The sequence below is a fragment of the Chamaea fasciata genome, unplaced genomic scaffold (assembly GCF_029207755.1).
Source record: "Chamaea fasciata isolate MVZ Bird 193981 ecotype frontalis unplaced genomic scaffold, bChaFas1.0.hap1 SCAF_10, whole genome shotgun sequence".
NCBI lineage: Eukaryota > Metazoa > Chordata > Aves > Passeriformes > Sylviidae > Chamaea > Chamaea fasciata.
Genome location: NW_027094095.1, coordinates 13,602,998 through 13,630,527, shown reverse-complemented (window position 1 = coordinate 13,630,527; position 27,530 = coordinate 13,602,998). Strand labels below are relative to the sequence as shown.

General features: G+C 39.2%; 1 protein-coding gene across 1 annotated transcript; it reads left to right on the top strand.

The window, feature by feature from the left end:
* The first annotated feature begins 8 nt into the window (after positions 1 to 8).
* On the top strand, positions 9 to 25,639 carry SLC30A7 (solute carrier family 30 member 7). The gene is made up of 11 exons (XM_066192352.1): positions 9 to 127; positions 283 to 384; positions 4,464 to 4,577; positions 6,008 to 6,095; positions 7,764 to 7,890; positions 8,842 to 8,991; positions 10,540 to 10,590; positions 12,489 to 12,624; positions 20,264 to 20,354; positions 21,248 to 21,397; positions 22,201 to 25,639. Exons 1-11 carry the CDS (start codon positions 48 to 50, stop codon positions 22,246 to 22,248), a joined length of 1,137 nt encoding a protein of 378 aa, XP_066048449.1. The 5' UTR covers positions 9 to 47; the 3' UTR covers positions 22,249 to 25,639.
* The last annotated feature ends 1,891 nt before the right edge of the window (positions 25,640 to 27,530 follow it).

Below are 27,530 nucleotides of genomic sequence, written 5' to 3'. Positions count from 1 at the left end.
CTGCCCGTCCTGCCGCCCCGGCGCGCCGCGGCCCCGCCGCCGGCAAGATGCTGCCCCTCTCCATCAAAGACGATGAGTACAAGCCGCCCAGGCTCAACCTGCTCAGGAAGGTGTCGGGTTGGTTCAGGTAAGTGGCCAGACCGGGCGCTGCCGGCGCCGCGGCCGAGCCCCGCGTAGGGGCTGTGCCGGCTGGTGCCGAGGCGCCCGGGCCGCCCGGCGAGCGGGTCGGGCCTCCTGGCGCTGTACCGGCGGCCGGTGACCCGCGGTGTGCTCCGTGCGCAGGTCTATTCTGGCCGACAAGACTTCCCGCAACCTCTTCTCCTTCCTCTGTCTCAACCTCTCCTTCGCCTTCGTGGAGCTGCTCTACGGCATCTGGAGTAACAGGTAACCGGGGCGGGGACGCGGCGGGGCGAGCGCGGCTGCAGCGCGCAGGAAGCGGCGCGTCGCGCCCGGCCAGTGCCACGTCTCCTCTCGGCGGGGCCGGGCCTCCTGGCCCGCCGTCCGGAGCCGCCGCTCGGCACAGCCTTGGGGGCCGCTGGAGAGCTTCCCCCGGCCGGCTCCGCTCTCGTGGGCAGCGACCGGCGCCGCCGTCCTCTCCGCCGGGTGCCGGCGACGCGGGGGAGGCGCTCTGGCGGGGGGGCGAGACTGGGCGCCTTGCGGAGGAATGCTGTTTGGAATTGCTGCTGTGCTCGGTGCTTTGCTGAAGAGGAAGCCTGGCCTTGGCCCGATTTGCGGGACTCGGGGGCTGTTGATCACTGCTGCTTGCCACAGAGATTCTCTGTTGGAGAGTGTGGCTTCATCCGTAGGTTGATACCTTGATATCGCTGCCTCAAACATCCTTGTCTCGAGGGAGAAACTAGATTTGACACATCCTTGTATAGCTGAGTGGTACTTTACATAGCACAAAAATTCACAAGAGTGGAAAAAGTGGAAGAGACTTGACTAAATTGCTACGGAAAAACCTGTAGCAAAATACAAGAAGAAATGCAGAATAACTTCAGTACTGGTGTGCAGTATAAAGTTAGAGAGCAAGAAATGGTGCTAGTATTTCTGTCACACTTCATTAGTGATAGAGAAGTTGTTTTGTGATGATATTTCAGTCTCTGTTAATAGGTCAGTTCAGAGTGGACTGGCATGGAAATGTCATTTAAGTCCAGCAGTGTCCTCCTTACCAAAAGCTGTAACACGGACACAAATTACTGGAGTTCTTAAAAGCCCTGAGTGAATGCAGTGATGTGGATTTGGAAACGGTTCCATCCTAATATTTGCCATGTTGTTCTGAATCTCTCAAATAACACTATAAAATCCTCAACTTTGATTACAGTAATTGCTAATGTGGCACCAGTGAGCATGCAGTGCTGTCATGGGCACAGACTGTCTTGGCAGCACCCAGACTGTTCTGGCTGTGTTTGGTTTTGGCTTTGATGTTGATTCACTTTGCAGTTGTATGAGGGTTATTGTATGCATAATCTGTCTATTTGAGTATGGATTTTTTTTTTTAATAACTCAGCAGATGTAAATATTTTCCTTAGCTGTTCTGATACAAAGAGCTTTGTATTCATGTAGCTTTGTTCTGATGTCTGTCTTTTAAATGTAACAAATTTTTTTGGTAGTGTGACCCTAAAAAGTCCTGTGTATAAGATAGCTAAACTGAAAAACTCAAATGACACTTACAGAACTTTGTCGCTGAAGAATATGGCATGTTGGAATTCAGAAGGTATTTATTTTTGTTCATACTTAAGAATTAGGATTTACTGGATAGCCTGTAGTTGAACCTTTTGTTTATATTTCAAGTCGCTGGTTTTGGGTATCTCCAAGTCTAGATTTTGAACTAGAGCGAAACAATGTCTTAGCAAGCATTTGTTTAGTAGAGAGAGGTAGCAGAGGATTTGATGAGGAATGTCTTCAGTCGAAGCAGACAGGTCATACCTTGGAAGAGCAAACACATAACAAGCAAACAAAGAACCCTACAGGGAGAATCATTTTGTCATTTTGAAGACACAGTTCTGTTGCTCCTCACATGAGAGATTCTCCGGAGCTTTTGTTTGCCGCATAGGTTGTTTCCTGAACTCACAACAGAGCGTTGTCCAAATGCTTCTTGAGCTCTGTCGGGCTTAGTGATGTGGCTACTTCCCTGGGAAGCTTGTTCCCGTGCTCAGCCACCCTCTGGGTGAAAAACCTTTTCCTAATGTCTAATCTAAACCTCCTCCAACTCAGCTTCATGCTGTTTCCTCGAGTTCTGTCACTGGTCACGAGTTTGCTGGCTGAGAGCTTGTTTGCTTGTTTGAGGTTGAAATTTGCTACATATGCACATTTGTTTATATGATGCTAAACTGAATCAGCTGTGGAAGTGTCTTTATTTAGACACTGTGTTTCAGTAAAGGATTTCTACTAGTTTATACACTGCCTGATGTGTTTGGTTCTTGCATGCCTCCCATGTTGCTGGTGGTTCACTTTGTTGCTGGTCGTTGACAGGATCACTTGATCAGTAATCGATTTGCACCCATTTTTTCTAAGGTTTTGTTACTTTACAGGTCACTTAAAAAAAAGCCTCAGATGTAATGAGATTGGTCTCTTACCAGCTTCCTGCCATTTGTGCAGCTCAGTCACTTGTAGCTGTACCTATAATACAGAGCACAGTTATGCCACAAGGTGAATTGCATTGCTGATCCCTGCTGATTAATCCACGTGCCTCTGGCTGCCTGGAATTGTTAGCTTAGGTCTTGAAAGCTGCACAGCTGTATTGCTGTTGCACCTAAGGTAAGTCTCGCCCTAGTGAGATTTGCAGGTGTGAGTACGGTGCCATGGTAACTTGCTGCATGATTTCTGGTTATAGAACTTGTATGGGATTCTGTTAGACTAGCAGTCTTCATACAGTTCTCTTTCCCAGTAGGTTCTATTAAAAAAAACAAAACCAAGACTTTGAACACCCCCCCCCCCCGAAACGCCAAACACCTCAGAAAGCAGTAGCTCTCTCTGCTTATCCATACTTATTCCTTCCATTTCATAATCAGTACATCTTAGGGTTACTGTCACTAATTTCCTTCCACCTGAATGTTTGATGTGATTGGTGGTGAGGTTTTTTCCTCACTGATCTTCCTAACTGCTCAGAACCAAACCTAAAATAAACTGTTTCCCTAAAGATGTTACCTGGATTTGGGGAGGGGGAAGATGTCATCAAAACCCTTCAAGAATTTGATAGTGAATTCCATTTTGCTGCTTCATAGGCATCCAGCCTATGGGCCTTGTTTTAAAGTTTGTTCAGAACAGCTTCACCTCTCCTGCTTTGGTGGGTACAGCACCTGAGGACAATATACCATGCCATCATCTCTCTGCCTTAAATGTTACAGTTGTGTGTATATATAACTCAGTATGTGTCCATAAAGTATAGATATAAATATATAGAGCAAGACACTTGGTCTTTCCTCTACTTCAAACCCAGTTCTTCCACTGCTGAGTGTTTCATCTGAAACACTTAAGATTAATCTTGTAATTGTTTTCAGTAAGGCTTAAATGGTTTGGCTTTTTAATGTGAAGTGTTTGGAACTTTGACTAATGAGACTTTGTATTTGACTTCAACCTGAATATGTGTCTATCCTCTCGAACTGGTTAAACCAGTAATTGCTTCTTGTGCTTCAGTTTCCAAGAACTGAGCTGTATATGTAAATATTCTTAGATAACCAAGGAACTGGGAAAATGGAACTTTTGGGACTGTTGTTTAGCAATTGCTCAACAGTACCTCACTATCAAAAGTCTTTAAAAATATGAAGGATTTTTTTCTGTTTCAATGCAAGCACTTCCCTGCAGACTTACAGAACCTGTTCATGAGTAATTTGGTAAACTTTGGCAATGCTTGTGTGTGGTGTTAACCCCAGTTTACCTATAGACTACAGACTGATACGAGTTCTACTGACTGGCTAACTCATGGACTAATTTAAGTTGCTTTGAACTTTTTAGCATGCTGGTTTACTTTAACTGTGTTTCTCAATCAAGATTGACAAATAGTTATGCATTGGTCTTTGAAATAAGCCATTTAAGATGTGGTGATTCTTCAGCCTCTAGATCTCGGAGGTGTGTATCTCCTAGTCAGCGCCTTGCCACTGCTAAGGCAAAGATTTAAAGTTGAATTATGTTGATGAGAGATGTGGCTGTGGGTATATCTACTCCAGGGATTTTGGTTTGTGTCTGAAATCACCTTTCACTGTCACCAAAATCCTATGCTAGGAAGACTTTTTGCCAAGCACTCTTCCAAAGTGCCTTCTCTAAGCTGACAAAAGCAGTTTTGGCATCATATTTCTGTTGGTGATGCAGTGTGGATTTTTCCTGTCCATAGCAAAACCATGCCTGAAGCTCAGAAACACAGTGTATTCTGCTAGTGTGTAAAAGATAAATGTCTGTGGGGTTTTTTTTCATACTCAACATGTAGCATATGAACATAACACTTTTTTCCTGTTCTCTTTCAGTTTAGGTCTAATATCAGATTCTTTTCATATGTTTTTTGACTGTACTGCTCTATTGGCTGGATTAGCAGCTTCAGTTATTTCAAAATGGAGGTCAAATGATGCTTTCTCATATGGGTAAGAAACTTCAGGCTGTTACCGTAACGTATTATAGTAAATGCTTAGGTAGTCATTTTTCACTTACAAACCAAAGCTTTTTGCAGAATGTGGAAAAACTAGGTTGTGAGGGGTTTTTTTAAGGTGAGCTATGTAAACATCTAAGTTAATAGAAATAATACAAATATGAAGGCATTGCTTTTGGGAAGGTTTATCACTTCCAAGATCTCTCTGATCATACTTGGAAACAAGTTAGAGAGCAGAAAGTTGCCCTGCATTGCCATGTATTAATGCCAGCAGTGAAGAACAAGCAGCCACATCCCGGATTTGTCCTCACAGTGCAGTGAGGAGTGTTACAGGGATTCCCAGACTGCTGGTGTCCCACTCCTCCTTTGGAACAGAAAGTTACAACTGAAAGGAGCCAAGTCTCAGTGATGCTGCATTGGAGATTATAAGCCACGATTCTTGGAAGCAGCAGGATTCGGGAGCTGTGAGTGCCATTAACACAGATCCGCAAGGCTGAGGTGGGTCATCCCATACTGCCCTTGGTGGATTTACCTGCTGCAGCTGGCAATGACAGGCACTTGGTTCCACTGAGCATGGCAGTTGTGCCCTATAAAACAATACTGGTGGTACAGTGTTATTAATTGGTAATACTGATTAACAGCTGAGGTGCAGCATGGGCATTCCCCATAACATTATTGACATGTCAGCATTTAGCTTCAGCTGCCTTGCTTAAGTGTGAATCATACAGTTTGAAACTTAAGGCGCAGTTTAATTTAGGTGGAAGCTCCAGTGTGCATAGAAATCAATTTAGAGAGAATCATACCATGAACTAATTGCAGCGAAAGCACGTTCTGTATTAATTACTGCTGAGCATTTAAACAGCTGGTGTTCCATTTATCAGAGAACAGCCACTCTTTATTAAATCTGATGTTTGCTACACTGAAATTACATACTATTCTAACCTGGCAGTTAGTTATTGTCAAAATTTGATGTTTGAAATAATTAATTTCTACTTAAAACTTTTACTGAAAATCCACCTTCTAAAGGGGAAGCAAATTATTACATGTCAGTTTGATATTAAACATAACACCAGAAAACTTTGATTAGATTTCGCATGCTTATCTTAATTTGTGGCTTCCAAAATACATTTGTACCATAACTTTTGGTAGACATAATCTTAAATGTAAAGATTTTGACATATTGAAAGATTTCTTTCCTCTAGATCAGGGAATGGCTGATCTGGATCAGGTGGTTTCTGTCAAAGTACACCATGGTCAGTTTTATATGCTCATCTGTAATTTATATGCTATCTTCCATTTAGCAAATTCCTGTGTAATGTAACTGTTTGAGAACTAGAAGATTGCACTCCAGTCTCTCAAGTTCTAATTTTCAGCATTTAAAAGAAAGTGGTAATATCTGCTATTACTTTTTTTTGTTTCTTGCAGTTATGTTCGAGCAGAAGTACTTGCTGGTTTCGTAAATGGTTTATTCCTCATCTTTACAGCATTCTTCATTTTTTCTGAAGGTGTTGAGGTATGTTATGCAATCAATTACACTATTACATTCTATAATTAATATGGATAAACATTTCTGTTTTTAATATGAATAAGTTATTGAAATTAATGAGTTGAAAATTTAAATTGTGTTCATAATTGACTAAAAGTCTGTGATTTGAACAGAGAATAAGGCCATCTGAAATTGTTGTTTCATGACAGAGAAACCCAGTTTTTTCAGCTTCTTATATAGTGTATTTTGTTTATGTGTAAAGATTCTGTGAGATGGAGCCTGTTGGTTTTTTTCAGCCATTTAAGGATGTGTTAGAAAGATCTTCACTTCTCATTGTTAAAGAACAAATGAGGCCAAGAAAGAAAGGTCCAAGCTAGTCATTCAGAGAAGTTAGTCATAAGTAACATGCTGAGAAGTTGGACCAGTTTGTTAAAGAAAGAGCACTGTTCCAAATCTTGAAGTCTGATATAAATGCCAAGTAGTAAGGGCTTAAACATTTACAAGGGCTCTTTTCTTGCATTTTTTTTTTACCTGACGGTTCAGGTAATAATTTCAATATTGAAATTTAGACATTGAGGGCAACATCAAGGATTAAAACTGATACGTCTTTCTAATCAGCTTGAATTAATGCTTTTACTTTGTAATGAGAAATACACTGCAGATTTGTTTAGACTTCTGGTTCAGAGTAAGTCTATTGAGTTTTTCTCTTATTAACAGAGAATTGGGTTTTTTCTACACTGAACATTTTTCTAGATTTATAAGCTTGTAAATACTTCAAAATCAGTTAAAGCTGGGCTGAAATTGGCTAAAAGCCTGGGAAAACTTCAAATCTAGAAACAGGAGCAAAACTGACTAGAAAAATTAAAAACCATGACAGGGTCAAGGGTAATACTGAAACATAATTCTCTTCCTGCTGATCTGAGCTCCCATGCTAAGTATTCTCTTTGCTTGTGACGGTGACTCTCTTTCTCTCAGTTACTTTAAAATTTCACTGTGATAAATGTTTTATTGTCTTGCTATTTACTCCGTTTCTTTAATCCTTATGGAGAGATGGTGAATGTTTTTCTCCTCTGTCAGTAGTAATTTACACTCATCAGCACTTAGCTTCAGATGCAAATTGTATTAGGTCTATAATGTCTCATTGAGAAAAAAATCCAGAGAAATAAGGGTAAAAAAAAATTGAGAAAATCAATCTAGATTTGAGAATTTCTAGAAAATGTCATAATTTGTTCTGAGTCTTCATTTTATTCCCCTCATTGCCTCACCTTTCTAAGGAGTAAAGAAGAAATGGCATTCTAGCCTCTTAGAGTCTTATAGGTGACTTAAGCAATCCACATACTGGAACAAACCTGACTATATTTAGATTGTGTTGAGCCACATCCCACAGCGTAACCAAATCTTATGATAAAACTGAGCTAGACTCTCAGAATATTCTACTGAAGTTTCACAGCTTTAATAATTGAACTTTATTTACAGACACTGAAAATTGGTCTGTGTATCATCCCAAAAACTGAAAGTCCTGAGTAATTTTTAATTATGTCTATATATACACATATATATATATATATATGTGATGTATGAGAATGTTTCTGTAACTAAGTAATTTTGTGGTGCCTTTTAATAATGTAAAGGGATTGTAAAACTCTACATTTGCTTTTGGTTTGTTTATTTCTTTTTTGTTTTGTTTTGTTCTAGAGAGCACTTGAGCCTCCTGATGTGCATCATGAGAGACTTCTTCCTGTTTCTATACTAGGATTCATTGTAAATCTTATAGGAATATTTGTTTTTCAGCATGGAGGTCATGGGCACTCACACGGCTCTGGTAGGATGTAACTTCCAGTATTGTTTCCTTTCTTGGCAGCCTTATTCCAGGGCTTTATTATGCCCCAGTGAGAACCCCAGTACTACATTTGATGTCCTGTTAATGGCAATCTTAGCCAAATGTGTGTGTAACCTCTTGCTCTGTTGACTTGTGTATTTTATTACCAGCCCTGGTATGCCACTGTTGTACTTCTCACGTTAATATCCATTAACTGGAGCACTTAGGAGTCCAGAAGCTGCTTTCTGGAGTTCATGCACTCTCCTGCACCTTATTGAAAGAGATTTGCAGAGCATTGTTTTGGGCAAATTTAAGCTGGGCATAAGCAAGGTTCTGGCTGGAAAATTTTAAAACAGTATTTGAACCAAATTTTAAGCGTGAAATGATTCTGCTTCAGGTGCTTCTCAACTTAGTGTCTTTTGAATCGAAATGCAGAATTTATTTGCCTAAATACACATGGTAAACACTCTGGGGCTTTTTCTGCAAAGCCTGTGGGTCTCTCTTTGAACTTAACATATAAACTTAACCTATAAAATGGTGGAAGAGCATAGTCTTTTGTCTTTAAGCAGCAATCCAAGCTTGAATTTTTAATTGCAAATGACAGTCAATTTCTGCTTTCTTAAAACAGCTATTTTTAAAGTGCTTATATCTAATGGAGTGTACATTTTTCAAATTGTACTAGAAGTCTAGCACAACAGGTCTCAGAAGTGGGAATGTATAAAAGCACTTGACTTCTCAAACCTCGTGTATTTTATGTTTATATATATATATGATATGTCTGCTTAGCAGAGCTGTAGATGACACACCTTGTGTTAAGTTCTTTATTTAAAGCCATACCTTAAGATAACCTAAAAGATGAAACCTAAAAGGTTTTGAGTAGCTGAGAAACAAATGTATCTTTATTCCTCATTTACGTATTCATAAATTCACTCTGATGGTGCTGTTTGCTTATAGGGCATGAGCACAGCCATTCCCTGTTCAATGGTGGTCTCAGCCATGGGCACAGTCACGGAGATCATGGACACAGCCATGAACATAAACATTCCCATGGACACTCTCATGGTCACGGCCATGGACACTCTCATGGTCAGGATTATTGTCATGGTAAGTACTGAGTTGATATCATAGACCTTCCTGACTCACTCTAAATCCCTAATTAATAACTTACTGAGAAATAAAAAGCGCGTGTTGTCAGCTTGTTGTGATCATACGTGGAAGTAGCTTCATTAAATATCTGGTATTCTCTGCCACCACTGTGTTTTGTGACTCATTTTGAGTTTCACTTGCAGTAATTTCAATGTTAGTTTTTAAAGATTTTGCTTTACCTTTGGTTTTTGAGTGTACACTATAATGTGTGTTGGCAAAAGGTGGAAGGGCTCTATGCTATTGCAATATGGTGAAATTAGTTATCAAGTGCCTTGTTTCAATTTTTTCAATAAAATCAATTTACAAAGTTGAGCTGTTTTGCTACAGTTCTCCATTTGTATAATTTTACGGCTCAAGATGCTAGAAAAAATAAACCAGTGAACTTTGGGTACTTGTTAGTTGTACTTGGTTTGTGATCTCAAAGAAGACATTACGTATTTTGAGTAGTTGTAATCTGTTTTAAGATGGTTGTGGAAAAGATACTTGTTATGTTAGCTATGCTGAATCTTTTCTATGAAGGCAAACAATCTGAGAAGAGACATTCATGTAAAATATGGTCAGTAGCCTTCACTATGGGAGAAGAGTTTGTGTAGGTGCCACCTATTTGAAACAATGCAAATGAAAGCATTGTGGTAGTGCAGGGTCATCAGTCCTTCCTGCCTAAGCCATAAACTGAGATCTGACACGACCCAAAATGTGCACATTCAGAGCAGGAATAGTGTGGGAACTGGCAGACAGGAGGTGACAAACAGTATAAAAGTATTTACTTGTCCCTTCCTTGCTATTCTTAGAAAATTGGCATTTATTTTCCAGTAGTTCTCCTGAAATTTGGTTGGAAAGCAGGAGCTCCTTGCTTCTGCCTCTTCCTTGCCTTCCACAGACCCCCACCCTTGTAGACCAGTGAATGTAGCTATGTGTCTTGTGCAGTTTGATATTCAAATCAGCTGTTGTGTTAATTATTGTATATCTTCACTAGAAGCCTTTTGCTATCCTTTAACAAGTTTTTCTTAAAATAGCTTTCAGATTAATGCTATGGTGGCATTAATCTGCTTGGATGAGATTTTTTACTTACTTGTTCATTCTCCAAGTCTTATCCTCATTTTTTACATTAGGTATAAATGCTTGCTTAAGTGAAGTATTTCTGGTTAGCAAATTTATTTGAACCTACTCTTCTCACTTGCATTCATAACTTGGGTTCTTGAGGGACCTTACTTTGCTATATAAAAGGTCTTACCTCTCCGTTTGTTGTAATTAAGAACAAATGTAGATCATTTATTTTTGTAAATACCTATGTAGAAATCTATTGTGTAAAGTGATGTTATATTTTAAAAAGAACATTTTAAGACTTTTAACTTAATTCCTGCATTAAAAAACAGTAGGTTGACTAAAAGCTGGTGATTGTGAGCAGCCTGTCTGTCCAAGACATTGCTGAAAGGAAGATAGTAACAGAAGAATCACTAGAGAGAACCTTTGTCTAGGTTAATATGTCAATAATTGTCTTCACAGATGACCATTCCCTTGAAGTAATGCCTGGGTCCAGCAAACAGATTTTACAAGGTAGGATAAGAATAAGTATGATGGTTTATTGGTTTTATCGCAGTCTGCCTGCCTGGGTCTGTCACACATCTGTTTTAGAGGGTTCCTCTGGATAAATGCCACGTTTTTCTCAAAGGTGCTATTTTTTTTTTTTTTAAAATTTCATTCCCCCTGTAAACAGCTCTGCTGTATCCTGTGCATGATTAGGTGTTGAGACATTCACAGAAGTCTAAATGTAATGCAGTGTCAACACCATTTAGAAGAGGCATCCCAAAAGCTGGTCTTCAGCTTCTGTTTGATGCTGAAAAATCGATGAAAAACTAGGAAAGAGTGGTTAAAAGCAGAAACCTAAGGAGCCTAATTGCAATATATATTCTGGAACATGAAGATGCAGATTGATATAATGCAGATTGATATAGTTATTAAAGAGTACCTGAGCTTAAAACTTGCATTTCATCAAGCTCTTAGAGTTGGTTTAGAGCAGATGGTAATGCATCTAAATTTCTTGAAGTAGTGTTGGAGTCTCTGATCTCCTGAGCATTAATTATGGATAATTTAGATGTTGGTTTTGAGCTTTGATTGGCTGTTTATTGGTTTAATTTTGCTTTTTTAAATGTTCAGAAGTTAAAGGGAGACAATTATGAGATGTAAGAGGTAGTAATTATTTGGCATACCCAAATATACATAGGGTTTTTTCTTATCAGATGATTTTTCTGGCTTGTTTGTAGTCCTTGAGAAGGAACACTTACAAGTTCTTCCAGGATTTACAGTACACTATATTGTGTATATGTGTATTCAGTACTTCAGTTGAAGATATTTGAAATATCTTTTTTGATATCTGTCTTTTCATGAAAGACTCATTTTAATCGAAGCATATTAAAAATACCTGATTGTATTTTAATTTTTCAATACTGAGGGAAAAACCCCACCGAGTGATGCAAAGACAGTCACCATCAAGACAATCACTCACAAGCAATCACATCCCACCAGCAGATCAGTGCCCAGGGAAGGCTGAGCAGCAGCTATTTGGGAAAGGCAGCACTCCAGTGTTCTTGGGGAGTGTGGTGTTGGATGGTATGAAATGTCCCTCTGCTCCCTTTGGATCAGCTGGCCTGGCTGTGTGCCCTCCCAGCATCTTGTCCACCCCAGCCTTCCTCCTGTGGGATCGTGAGAAACAGAAGGCCTTGATGCAGGCTGCTGTGTAGGAACCCAGCTCTGCCCCAGTACAAATGTAGACTTGGAGAAATCCTCCAAGAGCTGCTTTATAGTCGTGTGTTGCTTTTACAAGAGGGGATTACCTGTCTGGAGAATTGCATTCAAAAAACGGTTTGTGAATGACTTCCAGTCACTGCCAGCAGAGAGCTCCAAAGGCTAAACTTTGACTAGCTGCAAAGTATGTATTTCTTTGTACTTGAAGGCAGTGTTACTCTTCAGAATAAGAGTAAGGCTTTTGATGTCTACAGTATTGTTTAATTCTCAAAACGATTTGTCTTGGATTTCTTTGCCAAATAACTTCTAGATAGTGGTGTCAATTAAACATTAGCACGTGTCAAAGCTTTACAGAACTGTTTCTGTTAACAGTCTGTCCATCTTATACAGAACTCACTACTGTAGACGTCAGGGAATATGAGTTTCTGTACTGAACAAAGTCCAGCTGTAGCTGTTAATCACTGTTCAAGTTAATAGCCTTGATATGAAATACCCATTACTGCTAAGTGCATAACAGAATGAAGAAATTCTTCAAATGACCCGTATCCTACATTAACATCTTTGTGTGTTTGACCCAAATCTGACCACAAATTTAAAAAGTATAGATCATATTATCTAGTTCTTGAAACTCCTTTTTGTAAAACATCTCTGAAATGCTCCATTAGCTTTAAGAATAGCAAGTTGTAATGGCATCACTTGATCTCTTACAGGTGTATTTCTGCACATTGTGGCAGACACGCTGGGAAGTATTGGTGTAATCATATCTGCTCTACTGATGCAGAACTATGGTCTAATGATAGCAGATCCTATTTGTTCAATGCTGATAGCACTACTTATAGGTGTAAGGTAAGTGTTGCTGTCACTGGTATTTGGTAGGATTTTTGATGCTAGTTACAGCAGAAATTGCAGCTCAGAAGAAAAAGGGGGTTTGTTATGCTAATGACTTACAACATCTCCTTTTTTTCCAAGAGTGGTGTGTTATACCTCTGTTCTGTGCAGCCATTCTGGTGAGCTCTTACATGAGTTATCTTTCTTTCCTTTTGCTACAGCTACAACTTTCACTCTTAAATCTGTGTGTTTTGTCCTTCTTTGCATAATACTACAAAAATGTCTTTCAGGTTCAAACTGTAGAAAGCTTCATCTCTGTATTTAGTACATGCTTATATAAACCAATGCACTCCAGTAAATGGAGCAGAATGGTTTCAGGGCAACACAGTTGAGACTGCTGGCACAGGATGTGCCCTTGTCCTTGACAAATCAAGGCTGCTGGGTTTTAATTTTGTTTTCTTATCTTGACAAGAATTGTCTTTTCCTTTGCACTCTGAGACGTCCTTATTCCTGTTAGAGCTGATAGAAATGCTTCATGTACTTCTGGATTTCACAATTGTTTCTTACCAAGATCACTGTGAATGTGAAGCTATTTGAATTAGACTGGTCAAGCAAATATTTCATTCAGTGGTGTTATGAGGCTTTTTTTTTGGCAGCAGTTTCAATGGTGCCATAGGGCAGTGTGCCACAACTCCAGTTACAACCTAAGAACTGAACACCTTTGTTCAGTAGTGCTGAGTGTCATCTGATGAACTGCAGCTACTGCTGCTCATACCATGTATGGCATGTTTATGGCTTGTGCATGGCAGCATTCACAGGATTATTGATGTGAATCTCCCTGTTAGTCAAAGCAGGGCAGCAGGCTTCAGACACAACGCCCACAGAAATGTCTCTGCTAGAAATCACCATCAAATTACCACTTTAACCTTTGGAGACTTTGACTTCAACTTTCTGAGATTTCATAAACGACAAATTCTTACAAACTATTTCTAGTACTGAAATCTCAAAAAATGGGAAAGAAAATGTGCAAGTTTCCAAGGAGGAAGAAACTACTGCTGAGGCAGAGGTGATAGCTGAGTAAAACACTGTTTCCGTACACTGTATTTTAAGGGTCCAGCTTAAAGAGTGCAGCAGAAAATACCACATGGATGGCAATTAATTTTTTTCTTCCATTCATACAGCAGTTGAAATAACACTGAATGCCATAATAGAGGTGTCATACTAATGCTGTTTATAGGTTTTCTAGCACAGGTAGAAGGAACATTTGAGACCCCTGTTCTATGCTGAAAATGCTGGAGAAGTTCACTATTGGATGTGTCTTTTGATCTGGTCCCAGACTTCAGCCTGTAACACTATTTTGTTGGTCCACAATGCTATAAATGATCAGTAGAATAATTCTGCTATCAGTGCAGTCAGCTGCATCATAGTTGATAGAAGCAGGCCTGCATTTCTTGCCAACTGACACATCCTGGCACATCAGTGGAGCAAACACTAATTGCAGGGTTGGGTGGTTTTGTGTTGGTATTTTATTTGTTTTCTAAGCAGTCCAACAGACTTAACTATTGATGGTTTTGCTTGAAATGCACTTTAAAATCATAAATAAGATTACTGGCATTTTCAGGTGGCTGTTGAGAACTTGAGTCCCTTTTTGTGGTGTTAGACTTTAGTAATCTTCATTTACACTTCTGGACATAAAACCACTGTTAATTTTGCCTTACTCTTCACTATGCTGTGTTTGAAGTGTCGTTTAAGAATTAGTGCTAAAGGGTTTTCACATTTTCCTCTACAGCCGTCTTCTGTAACAGTAATATGGGAGCCCAGGTGATGCTTGCCAGGATATATAACAGTTTTGTACTTCATCTTTTAAAGTTACCTAGATCTAACCCAGAGAAAAATGCTACTGAAGTTCTGTGAAATTTGAATTTGAGGGGAATAACTTTGCAGAAATACTTTAAATTGAAAATGGCAAGAGCTGTGTCTAGTTCGAGGGTGAGGCAGGGGCTGGATATTTGGCGTTTGGGGTTTGTTTGTTTTGGTTTTTTTAATTGTCTGTCGCTCATGGGATACTTGTGGGTTTGAGGTGGGAAGGACTGGGATGTTCAATTTCTAGTACAGGAGTTGTTGTCAGTTTCTGTGGGCCAATTTGAAACCTTGATAAATAATTTTGGGGTAAATTTGGCTTCAGATTACATAACTGTCTTCTGTTTCAAATGAATATTTGTCGATTTTGTTTGTGTCCCTCTTACTGTTAAACCAAGGTAAGGTAAAGTGGAGTAAGAGTATGTGTGTGCCCCAACAAGCAGACCCCATTCATGTGTGTTTAAAAATCAGGATGTGTTCTGTAATCAGGATCTTTGTGGCTGTAATAAAGAAGCACAGTTTTGTGCCAGAGATGCAAAAGCCAGTTGTTCAAAAGTTTTAATGGTTTTTGGGGACTTGGCCCTAATTAGAACTGTATCCTCCGAGGTATTGCTTAATGGGCTGAGTTTGACTTACAGAGTCTGTAGGGTATGAGTAGGGGGTAGGTTAGATCCAGGACTTCTGTTTCTCTGTTGTTTTGTTAGGGTGTTTTGTTGTTGTGGGGTTTTGTTTTAGTTAGGTTTTGTTTGGGGGTTTGTTTTTGTTTTTAAATATCTATTCTTTCTATGATACTTTTGTACACAAAGAAGGAATAAAGGCAGAACAGAAATCCTTTTTGCCTTTTATGGAACTATGTCTGGTGATAGAATATCAAAGCTATTGCATGGGAATGCAGAGGAAAACCATTGCTTTTAATCCAGGATTGCTTGTGTCTATGTGAGATAACTGTTCATTCATTTTATATTGAGTGTTTGCTTGCTTCAGTGTTGGGCAGCTCTCTCTGGTTTATTTGAGGATTGCCTGCTCCTATTAGTGGATCTTCAGGTTTCTGAAATGATGGCCACACTTGCCAAAGAAATCACAAAAATACCTGTATAAGATGACTAAAAAGCTCACTGGTGCAGTGTAAAGCTCTACAGACTCCACTTTGTAGCTGTTCTGCGTTGTGCATGTGCAGAAGGGTTAAGCAGTGCTTCTTCAGAGAAGTCAAGCAGTGCTTTTAAATCAAATGGTTGAGCCTTCTTGTAGACAACATCTCTAATCAGTGCAAATTGTCAGCTGCTGACACAGTTGCTCTGTTGCTCCCCTGATCCTTGGCTAAGGGTGCTGTAGGGTGACATTCTCTGCCTAACTCCTCATGAGTTAGCACAGAACATTCTGACTGACAATGAAAATCCTGTGTGGGATTTGAATTTTCCTGGATGCAGCCACTAATATCTAATGACTCTTTCCTTGATTACTCTGTACTGTCTCATGCAAGTAAAGCATAAATAGAGCAGGCTTAAAATAGACAAGTCTGCTATACCAGCACTTAAATTTTTTTTAACAAAAGCTTGACTATTTCATTGTAGTTTAGGCTGACACTCTTCAAGTTTTTTCAAAAGTGTTGTCCACATAATTATGTGTGCCTTGAATCAGTAAACAATTTCCCAAGTCTCTATACTGCTTTTAATGTTTAAAACTAAATACTCCTTTAGTTTTTAACCTTAGTATTCTAAGCCTTATTCTAAAATGTTGAAGCAATTTTAGTATTTCAGTCAGCTATGTGAAACTAGTCACCATGCAAAAGCCACAGCTCTGGTACAAATCAAGTTTGTCCTAAACCACTATTAGACCCACATGTTTCTAGAAAGGCACAGTAGACTAAATCTGATACTAGATTGCACAGAGCATGCAGACTGCATATTAAGTGGTCAAAGAAATGAGGCAATTTACTTCAGTCATTCAGTGAAGTTGTTTCCATGGGTTATATAATTTTTTGCATAAAACCTTGAGCTGTTTGAACATGATATAATACGAAAGAGCTTTGAGGGAGGGTGTGCCAGTAACCTTTGAGGCCTTTCATGTTTGGAGCATAGCAGTATAAAAAAAATTACTTTTTTAAAATTAAATGCTGCATTCATTAAGATTCAGAAGGAATTTTCTACAGCAAAACTCCTCCAAACTAGTGTGTTTGTTGTTGTGTTATTTTAAGAAATTATTGCTAAATGTCAAGCACTACCTTTATTTACAGGGTACTGGTACCTGCCAGCCTTGCCTGAGAATCAAGGTGCTACATTGTTAGGAGAACAAAGAATTCAAAATCAGTAAAGCAAATGTTAAACCTGTGCTCCTTGTCTTGAGCAAAGCTTGCAGTCTGATTAAAACTGCTGTTGCCTAATAAAAAAATTTTATTAAAGTTCTGAAATAGGCCAGCAGTCTTCACACTGCGGATATGGATGGTGGCTGGGAAAAAACCCCAGAATCTGGAAAATTGGCTGTAGATTTTGAGCTGTGGTATTTGAAGAACCCTAGCTGATCTTGTTCCTTAGCAATGTTTGTTTACCTTCCACAAAACCTGTCAGGATCACCCCCTATTTTCTGTAGTGCTGAGAGCACTGAATGAATTTCCTGCTGCGCTCTGAGTGCGATGCCGGTCTAAAGGGTTCTTCCCCCAGAGTTGTTCTCAGCTTCACAGTCCAAGGTCATGACAATGCCGGGGTCTTGCTGGCTATGCCTACAAAAACAGTGGCATAAACAGGATGGCACTGCAATGGGCATGAGTGTTATCTGACTGTGATGCAGGTTAAATAAGACTCTGATGCTTTCGCTCTTAATTTTTAATCAATCCATGTGTAGTAGTGGCAGGCTGGATTTATCAGATTTATGTCGTTAGTTTGTTTTGATTTGTTTGAACGCCTTCCACTTCTTCTGTAACAGTGTATGTGCAAATGTGATGTGCTGTAAAAGAGCGTAGTATTTTAGATTTAAGGCTTGATAATGAGAAAGCAATGGAATTGTCTGCTTTAATAGGAAAGCTTACTGACTGCTTATGCATGAGAAAGCTTTCCACTTGGCAAGAATTCAGTGTTATTTGTTTTCCTCAATAATCTTATAAATTCAAACAAACAAGAAGGGGAAGGCACCAGTGCAATAGTTGCTGTGGAGGCAGCCACTTCTTTTTTTTTTTTCCACTAATGACTTAGCCGAAAATAAGAGAAAGCTTGGTGAAAATCTCTAACTTTATTTTCAGCCAGCTTGGTTTTGTCATCTTTAAAATGTTTTCTTATGTTTTCTTCAGTCACGTGAATTGGAACGGATATTTCTAGTGCCTCCTAGTGATTAAGTAATACTGGTTTTAGTTAATGTTTGAGAAAAGAGCATACTCTGTGGACTTCTGGTTTTTAAATTAAAGGTTTTGTACTTCAGTAGTATGCATGAAACAATGGAAAACATCAGGCATCACGAAACTGGATTCTGTTGTTTTTTCGGTTCACTTTAGCTTACAGTAAGATACCTTGTGAGTTAGTATCCCTTAGGATGCAGAGAGGCATCCATAGCTGCTTTTGCTCTGAACAGCATTTGTGAGGGCCTGTCACATCACTGCAGCTGTCTTTTGGCTTTTCAGCTTTGCAAATGATAAACTTTGTTTCTGAACACTGGCTCTAAGAGAAGAAGGTGTGACCTGGGATAAGCTTCAACTTTCATCAACAGTATCAAACCACATCCTGATTTACCTCTATCCTTTGGACTTTTAAGATGTTCTTGTTTCATAGACTGTCTCTTCAAATCTACGTTACAATTAATTTCTCTTCCGTAATGATGTATATCTGTTTTATTAAATAGTGTTGTACAAATTTTAAATAAGTTGTACAAATTACACATTTCTGTTAGCTTTCTCTCATGGCTTTTCTCACTCTTAGTGGTATGTTTCAATAAAAAGGCAGACTACTACATTCTCTATTCCCTTAGTTGTTTCCCTGGGGAAGAGTATGCAGCCTCTATGTGTGTGGTTTTTGGAACCTTTAGATGCATATGCTAGAGAGGCCTTGTTAAATTTATGGGCATGGAGTAGCGTTCAAAATTCTTGCATTCACTTTGCATCCTGAACTTGTGTATTGGTCTTTCAAGGTTTTTATTAAGATGCAAACCTGCATTTTAAATAGGGAGTTAAACTGAAATCAATTCACCAGTGGGGTGTGTTGGCAGCTCCAGCTCCCTTTGATGTAATGCTTGTGACATGGACATTATTTAGTGAGATGGGTCCATTAATAAGAGAACCTTTTTTCCCTAAACTTCTGTAATCCACTGTAGAATGTGACACTCCAATTAAGCTTCCTTTAGACAGATTGACAGTTATTACATTGCTAAATGTTTGTCTTGGTGACAGGTCTAGTTTAGGCAACTCCTGCTTGCCCCTAATTGCTTCTTCCTATTTCTGAACCGATGCCTTGGTGGCAGTGCGAACGTGGGAGGCCATGTGCTGGAGAGCACCAGGGCAGTGAATTTGGCTGGAACAACCATTGTGCCTGCAAGAAGACTTAATTTTAGAGTGGTGGTTTTTCCAGGGGTTCATTAGACAAGAGTCACGCAGCCTCTCGCTCCCTCCCACCCTGGCCAAGGTTTAGCCAGGGAGTGAGCTGAGCATTAGCCAGCACTGCCCCATGTTCAAATGGAAACACTTCTTTAAAAAGGATTAGGTCATTTGTTCACATCTGCAAGTACACAGCTGGTCTGTGCCATGCATTCCACATCACCTCATGAGATTTTAAACAAAGGTCCTGCAGTGTCTTTTAACAACTGGTCCAGTTAATCTCTTGCAAATGTTTCAGGTGTGCTTTTAATCCCATAACTGCATGTACTGCAGCTGCAATGCCAGTGCTGAACTCTGAGTGAACAGTTTCTCAAATGTATAATCACTTTTGGAATGTTGCGTGATGTGTATGCTCTTGAAATTAAATTGCTATTTAGGCTTTGCTGTTGGGGTACACATATTTGTCATCCACCTGAAAATTTTAGAATGCTCTACTGATCCAGACAGGATGCACTGCTCCTAAACAAAAAAAATCACCATGCTGAATACTTGGTAAGAGTATAACCTATTAGTGGTAGCTTCAGGGTATAGGCTTAGTGGTCTCCTGGTTTTATTAAAAAACAAAAAGTAATAAAGTAAAAAAGGGTATTAAATGTCTCCTTAGTTTGCTGATTAAACAAGACCATTTGGCCAGGAGGGAACCTCTAATTGTTTCCAAATGTTTAACCCTTGAGCTTGGATGAGGCCCTACACTTAGTTCACTTCAAGAATATGCCAAGTTCTGTGTTTCTGACAAAATAACTCTGTTGTAGCTGGACTGTTCCACACTAATTTTGTTTTATGATTACCCCATTATTATCTTAGTTCATAAGAAAAATACGCCTTAAACCAAACGCAAAAGCAAACCCTATTTCATTTGAGTGTTTTTATGGTTGGTTGTGAATGATTTGCCATTAAAGTTGGTTTTGGGCTATGCAGCTGCTTTGTTATATAACTTCCAAGACACCAAGAGATTTCACCTCAAATCCTGTGATTAAACTATTAATCCTTTGTGACTGACCACCAGTTGACTCTGGAAACCATGGAGGAGAAATAATCTTTTCTTTGATAGGACACCATAGCAAGTTTGTCAATCCTTTCATTTTCTGTATGGGGTTTGCATGGTGATTTTCTCAGCTTCTGGTGGAAGAACTAAAGAAAAATTTCTCAGCATTAAAGAATCTTAGATTGCTCCTTGCACCTTTTGAAAATGTAATAATAGCTAATTTCCTTTCGTCTTTCTAGTATTGTTCCACTTTTGAAAGAGTCCATTGGGATTTTGATGCAGCGAACTCCTCCTTCCCTGGAAAATGCCCTGCCTCAGTGCTACCAGAGGGTGAGCTCTTCCGCTGTTTTTGCTCTCATCAGGCTGCTGACTGACTGAGCCTCAGCTGTGTGTATGAGGATATTTTATGATGTTTTTCCAGTAGTGCAGTCAAAGGTAACTTAGAATACACAACTGGAGGTACCAGTTTAATTAATACTGTCCCAGAGTCCTGAACTGCACGTAGCTTCATCTCAGTTTGTGTTTTAAAAATTTCCTCTGTTAGTTCAGAAAAGCAGATCCTGAAGCTATTCCTCCCAAAGTGCTTTGTGCTTATACTAATGTTGGAAGTGTATTTGTATGAATGCAAGGATTACTCTGGACTTGACCTGTTCTATTTAATTTTTCTATTAGCATGCCATGAAGTGCCTTTGCAAAGTTATTACAATGCACTTGAAGGAGTGCTGCCTTTCCTTGGGAGTTACAGGTTGTAATCATCACATGGAGGGTTTGCTGGAAGGGGAAAGAGGAAAAGAAAAGGGATTGTCAGGACACATCTAAGCCCTCACAAAATTGTAAATGAATGTATTTGTAAAAGTTGGAATCTCACTAATTGTTTCATGGCAAAATTTGCACATTTGCTAAAAGGGCAGTTTTAACTGGATGCCATCTCAAATCCAATAACTGACTTTTCTCTCATGAACACCTCTATTTTCAGAAATGGTTTCACTAAAATATATGTAGAATGTAAATGCAGCAGGGTACAAAATCACAACACATACAGAAAATTGCAACAGACGCAAATCCACGTTTTCATCTTCCTTACAATAACTGAGATAGTAATAAGAAAGAATGCACAGTGAACTAGAAGAATGCATTGGCTTTTATAATACTTTCTGTAAAAAACCATAGTACAGACAAATATTTTCTGAAATACACTTTCTAAAGTTTGCCTCTATTTTTAGGTGCAGCAGTTGCAAGGGGTCTACAGTTTACATGATCCACACTTCTGGACCCTCTGTACTGATGTTTACATAGGGACTTTGAAGTTATTAGTAGCTCCTGATGCTGATGGAAGGTGGATTCTAAGCCAGACTCACAATATTTTTACTCAGGTATGTCTTACCAGTGGAAATCACATCTCAAGGTGTAAATTGTTTGTTATGTGATGTGATACTGTTATTCTTATCAAGAAAGGTTAAGTATTTCTGAGTTTGGTACCTGTTTTGAAAAGCTTCCCTGCTCCAGCTGTATCGAACAATTTCAAAATACTCAGTTGTGTAGGTGGAATTACTCTACCTCTCTGCATTAGTTTTTTATGCCACTTTATGGAAATAACAGATATAATTGTCTCAGGTTTATCAAATGGGGTTGATCTATATTGACCTATAAGGAACTAAGAAAGCAGATGAGGCTTCTCTTGGGATAGAGTTTCTCACCGTGGACTAGACCTGCTCAGGCTTTTCACTGCATTGGCAGCTTGCACGTGTGACGGCTTTCTGGATAGATTCATAATGTAGAACTGGTTTGAAACCACAAGTCCCATGTTACGCTCTTGTGCTTAGCATTTTAAACTGACAGTTCTTCAAGCAGCTTGATTTTCAGGAATTTTAACTGGCACAAAAGAAAGTAAGAATTGCTTTTGTGCAGCTTCACATGTGGCCGTTATTTAGGATGAATCAGAAGAGGTAATGTGGCAAAGCTAATGTTAATACATCATTATGTGTGTGCACTTGACTGTGTGAAGAACTCCTTACTCATCTGGTATTCTGAGTGATGTGCTAAATGTGGAGATGAATTACAGAAAAATAAGATGTTAAGGCTTTTTGCTAGGTCACTTACTGATGTGGGCTGATGCTCAGGACAGGAAACTGCTTTGGCTTTACAGCGTTTTTAACCCTTCTTCCCTTTTCCACAGGCAGGAGTAAGGCAGCTTTACATACAGATTGATGTTGCAGCCATGTAGTCAATTTCTGGAATGGTGCTGTTGGACCAAAGTTTTCAGTACTGTACTGGTGTAACAACACTTCTTGAGACAGAGCCTGCCTGCACCACATCTGGAATCAATTGAATAGATTTCTGCCCTCGGGCTACAGAGGGAGTTCACTTCTAAGGAGTAAATATTGAATGAATGTTATGGACTTTCGGTCTTGTTTTTTTGGGGGCCCCTAAACTTGTACGTTTTTGAGGGTTTTTACTTAATAAGATTGTGGTACTGGAAACCCTGTCATGTCTTCAGTAAAGCTGCTGAAACCACTGCTCATTCCCATAAAACCAGTGTTATCGGCAATTGGAAACTTGTTTTGTAGACAATGTCACAATGGCTGACATGCTTCAATATAATTGTATGTTTGTACAATTGTTTGTACTTTGCAAACTTAATGAACCAAACCATATTGGGTTTTCAAAGTGCCTTTTATATCAGGACAGCTATTTGCCAGCATAAATATGGAGCATCAAAGGGTTTTATTACTTTTACAAATAATCTTGTATGCAGTCTGATTATTTACTAGTGATGTATGCGGGGGGGTTGTGTAGATGTTAGACTTCCATTATATTTGCATCTTACCAGACAGAAAAATTCTAAATGTAAAAGACAAAGCTGTTGTGAAGAGACTTGCTTCTGAGACAAGCTGGGTATTTTGTTGCACATATCTTGTGAAAATTACTTTAGTCCAAATATTGGATTTAACTCCAATTCTTGGTCTCTTCATACTGTGGAGAGTAATGAGACATTACATGATGCTGCTCATGTTCAGTCACTTAAACGATGGGTAGTTGAAGGAAAATGCTGGTGATGGAAGCAATGCTTGAAGTTCTTTATTTTCCAAATTATGTGGTGGAAAAAACTAAATCCTGAGATTGTGAAAGCTTAAGTCTCCTTGATTTTAATAGGTTGTTATAATTTTTATTAAAGTGATGAAGTTCAAATTTTGCCTTTCCAAATATTGAAAACAGTTGTTTCTGGCAGTTCTACCCGAAATGGAAATAAGGACCCCTTTTCATGCTGTTTCAGCTTACGCTTTTCCCAGACTGACAAATCTTACACCTTTGACTATTTTACTGTAGCCTTGTTTGTTTTCACAGGGGAGAAAGTTCTCAGTGCAGTAGGGGTTGTTGGATTGGTTTTTTTTTCAGAAACATTCTTCTGTCATACATTTTCTAGCATTTGTAATCATTTTACTCAGATATCTGAGTGTCACTTTCAAAAGCAATCTGCTGTGTTTGGTATTACAGATGATAGTTCCACTATGCTGCAGTAGTTCACTTAGTAATGGAAGACTTTTTAAGAGACATTTTACAAATAGAACATGGCGACGTAAAAAGGTAAACAGACATTTTTCTGAGAAATCATAGCTGCCACTGACTGGTATGGATTTTATGTTTATTTTGGTACCTGTCAGAGGTAATAGTAAAATCAAGGCCTTGAGAAGCTGACAGTGTCTGTATAGTAAGTGCTAGGCACTATGAAATTACTGAAGATTGATCTGCAGAAATGGTTTGTTTGCCACTGATATTGTTGAACCCATCACAGAAATGAAGAGTTTCTTGCATTCATTCTGTTGTTCCTGTCTAACACCTGATTTCTTTTTATGTGAAAACACACTTGCCAGATTTGGTGGTGGTTCCTGAATTTCCCAGTTGAGATACTGAAACGTGAATGCTGATTTTGTCCAAATCTCGGGGCTGTACTCTTGTGCTTGGAACTGGAAACTGGGTGCAAAAAAAATGGCAGAACAAAGCTACCTACAATATTGTTTTTAATCTTTGCTGTCTCTTCCATTGCCATTTCCAATCCTGTTTGCTTTCCCTGGGGACGCAGGGCAGAGTGCCCGCCCAGCAGCTGCACCTTCCACATCTCTCTTTCCTGGCCTCCAGCCTGGCACTCTGCTGGGCTCTCTCCCTGTCCCACCTGGCAGATGCTGTGCCAGGCACTGAGTTGCTGACTGGAAGATGGAAGTTTCACAGCACAGGCTGGGGTGCAGGAATCCGCAGAGCAGATTTGAGTGCTGCAGTTTAAAGATACCACGTGCATGTGTGCTCACAGACACGGGGGTGAAAATCCGGTCGTGATTATAGGGTGGAGGTTCTGTTTTGTAGTGTGGTGCATATAGACTGCTGCTTGCTGGCTGCCAGCAGGACTTCCTCATTTTTTAGTAGTTACTATTACTGCTATTTGAGGCTAGAGAAGATTGGTTGATATAACTTTAAAGGCAAGCACCAGACAGATCCATTGCAATTGTGTCATGATCCAAGAGCAGGCTTTGGTTTAAGTCATCTTTACACCAGCATGTTTCAGGACTGATTGTTCCAGGACTTGTTGAAATACTCTAGTGCTGCCCAAGTTGCTGAGCTTGGCTGCTATTTTAGTTTTTTAATGAAAAGACAACTGTTACTATTTGTTTCCAAGTGAGAACCTGGCAGAGGGGCTGTTTGTTTGATGGTGATGATGGTGTTCTTTTAAACGTACATCTACCAAATTTTTAATATGGGAAATGAAAAAGCCTATAAACCTGTTACTATTATACAACGATTTTAATAACTTTTGATAAATGTTTTGCTTATTATGATTTAGCTGATTATTGGAAGCATATGTTCAAGTCTGAGTTTTCTAGCCAAGGAAGATAGCACTTCATTATGTTTAAACTTTTATACTAAGAAATGTATCATTTGTCAAATATAATTGGGGATAGTGTGAGGAAGTCACATTCAAAATAGACTTTTTAGGCTTTCTGAAAAAGGATAAGCATCACAAAATTCTACGCAGTCACATGTAGTGTGTCAGTGAATGAGGGACATTTGATTTTTTTCACCTCCTAAGGGGATACTCACTCAGGTTTTAGGACAGTACAACCCATGCAGTAGAAAGCAAAAGGGCAGCTTTCCTTATCCTGAGAGCCAAATCACCATTATTTGTGTTTTGCTAATTACTGAACACTGGCTGCTTATGTAACACTTGGCTATTGACACTTGACTGGAGATGCAAGGCATGATTTAAACCAAGACTTGTGTGAATGATGGACATCCAGAGATGAGTCAATGTCTGCGGATCACGTGCTAACACTCAGCTTCCTGGTATCCACTTCTGAATTTTGAATCAAGTTTTCAAAGTGTGGTTTCCTCATGTTTTCATGTAGCCGATATTTACCATGGAGTTACTGCTCTGTCTTTGTGGGTTATTTTTTTCTGTGACTGAAACCAGTAACTTGCAGCACTATTGTTCTGAAGACCGAGCCTGCAAAATGCATGATTTTTACCACACCTACAGCAATTTAAGAAGATAAAACAAATGTTACAGAGTGTCTGTATTAAAATGCCTCAATGTTTTTTGTGCTAAACAACTGTGGAAGAAAACTCCTCTTATGAATATGCACAATAAGGACTGGTCCTTTATAGGCCAATCTGGTGAGTGTACAGCTCTGGACAGACTGGCTCCTTTCATCAGGAGGGCCCCTACAGAGAGCTGAGTTACTCGTGTGATTTGCTAAGCGAAGATGAAAAGTAAATAAACTACTCTGCTTTTTATGTAATAATGCCTACTAAAGCGAAAGTTTAGTTGCATCATTAGTAAAAGCTGCTGACACTATTTTTACACAAAAATTGAAGCTGCTGCTATTAAAAAAATGGACCTTAGTGATTTAACATTCTTAATTTACTTTTTTTTAAAGAAGTAAAGCTGGGTTTAAAGGTGGAGGAAAATTAATGGTTTCTCATTGTAAGTGAACCTCTTCTGGGAATGTAAACAAGATACAAGAGGAGAGAATCTGCTGCTGAACTGCAGTTTTCCATCATCTGCACATAGTGTGCAAACAAATTGTAAAGTCCATGGCTTTTCTTTCACAGTGCAGATTTCAGTTGCAGTTGCACAGTGCAGATTTTCAGTTGCATGCTTTTATAAAATGCAAACCCTTATCTTTCTTCATGACACGAAATCTTTAAATACCAGTTCAGAGCAACAATTTTAGTTAATAATTAAACCCTATCATGTTTTCTGCAGCAGCCATCAGATTGCTATGATTCTTGATTATCCCATCCCTTTAAGCAGGATTTTTGTTTCTTTTTTTTTTTTTTTTTTTAATAATCTCTCTGATCCTCAATACTGACTCAGTAGTTAATTCCTCCTTTACACTTCTGTGAAAATCCCTATCTGCAGCTTGCTGGGGTTCCTTTTGGGATTTGTCCCCTGTGGAGGCTTTGTTGCAATGCCCATCCCTGTGGGGACTTCCTTGGCCAGACACTGCTATAATGTGAAGCGATGCCAAGCATGCTATGCCTGGCATGCAAAGACTGAGTCTTGCTGGGTGCAAACAGTGCTCAACCTACTTGTCTGTTTCAGTGAGCCACAAAAGGTTCCTGCCTATGTGGTAATTTGGCGGAAATAATGTGTAAAAAGAGCTGGGTATTTCACCTCCCATGTGCATTGGAGCCTCTCACATGAATGCTGGGATCTTGTACAAGAGTTAAGTGAATAGCTACAGTATCTTGGCTGCAGTGTGAAATAATGTGAATGAAGCAATTGCCAAAATCGTTCCTGGTAGCATACAGCTTAAATTAAGGAATTACTCTTAGCAGTGAGCTTCAGTTGAATAGCAAAGTGTGTCAAAGGTGCCTGTGAAGAAATCTTGCAGGTAACACAAGGCAGCTCACTAAAATTCTGAAGACTATGTATGATTTTGTTCTGGAATGCTAATGTTAGTAGCTTAGCCACGGCTTGTCCCAAGTGCAATATTAAGAAATTTTTAATGTAATCTTTTCTACTTGAATACAGTCTATATAAAATGTTAAATATCCTATATTGCTGAAAGGATATAGGACCAAATTTCTTTCCAATAAATCTTCAGTTTAAAAAAAAAATACGCATACAGGTCTGCTTTGTTTTCATCATACTGTGAAGAATAGTTGAAATAGCAACCACCATCATCTACAAGCTGATTTTAAAGAGAATTCTTGCAGTCTGTTTGCTGAGACTTGGCTTGAGGTTAATTGTGGTTGCCGCAGTTGAGTCTAGCCCTTCATAGATGCTAGCATTAACATATGAAGAAATGCAATTCTATTTTAAGTTGCAACAAAATTCTGTGCAGCTTCTCGCCCTCTGTCACCAGCTGTCCGAAGGGAAACCGGTTTAGAGCATTCTCATCTGTCTGTATTTACTCCCCCAAGGCAAAGATGGACACACACCTAACAGGTTTTGCACACTAATGTTTTCCATTGGTAAGAGAACTGCGTTTCTGCAAAGTTGAAAGGCAA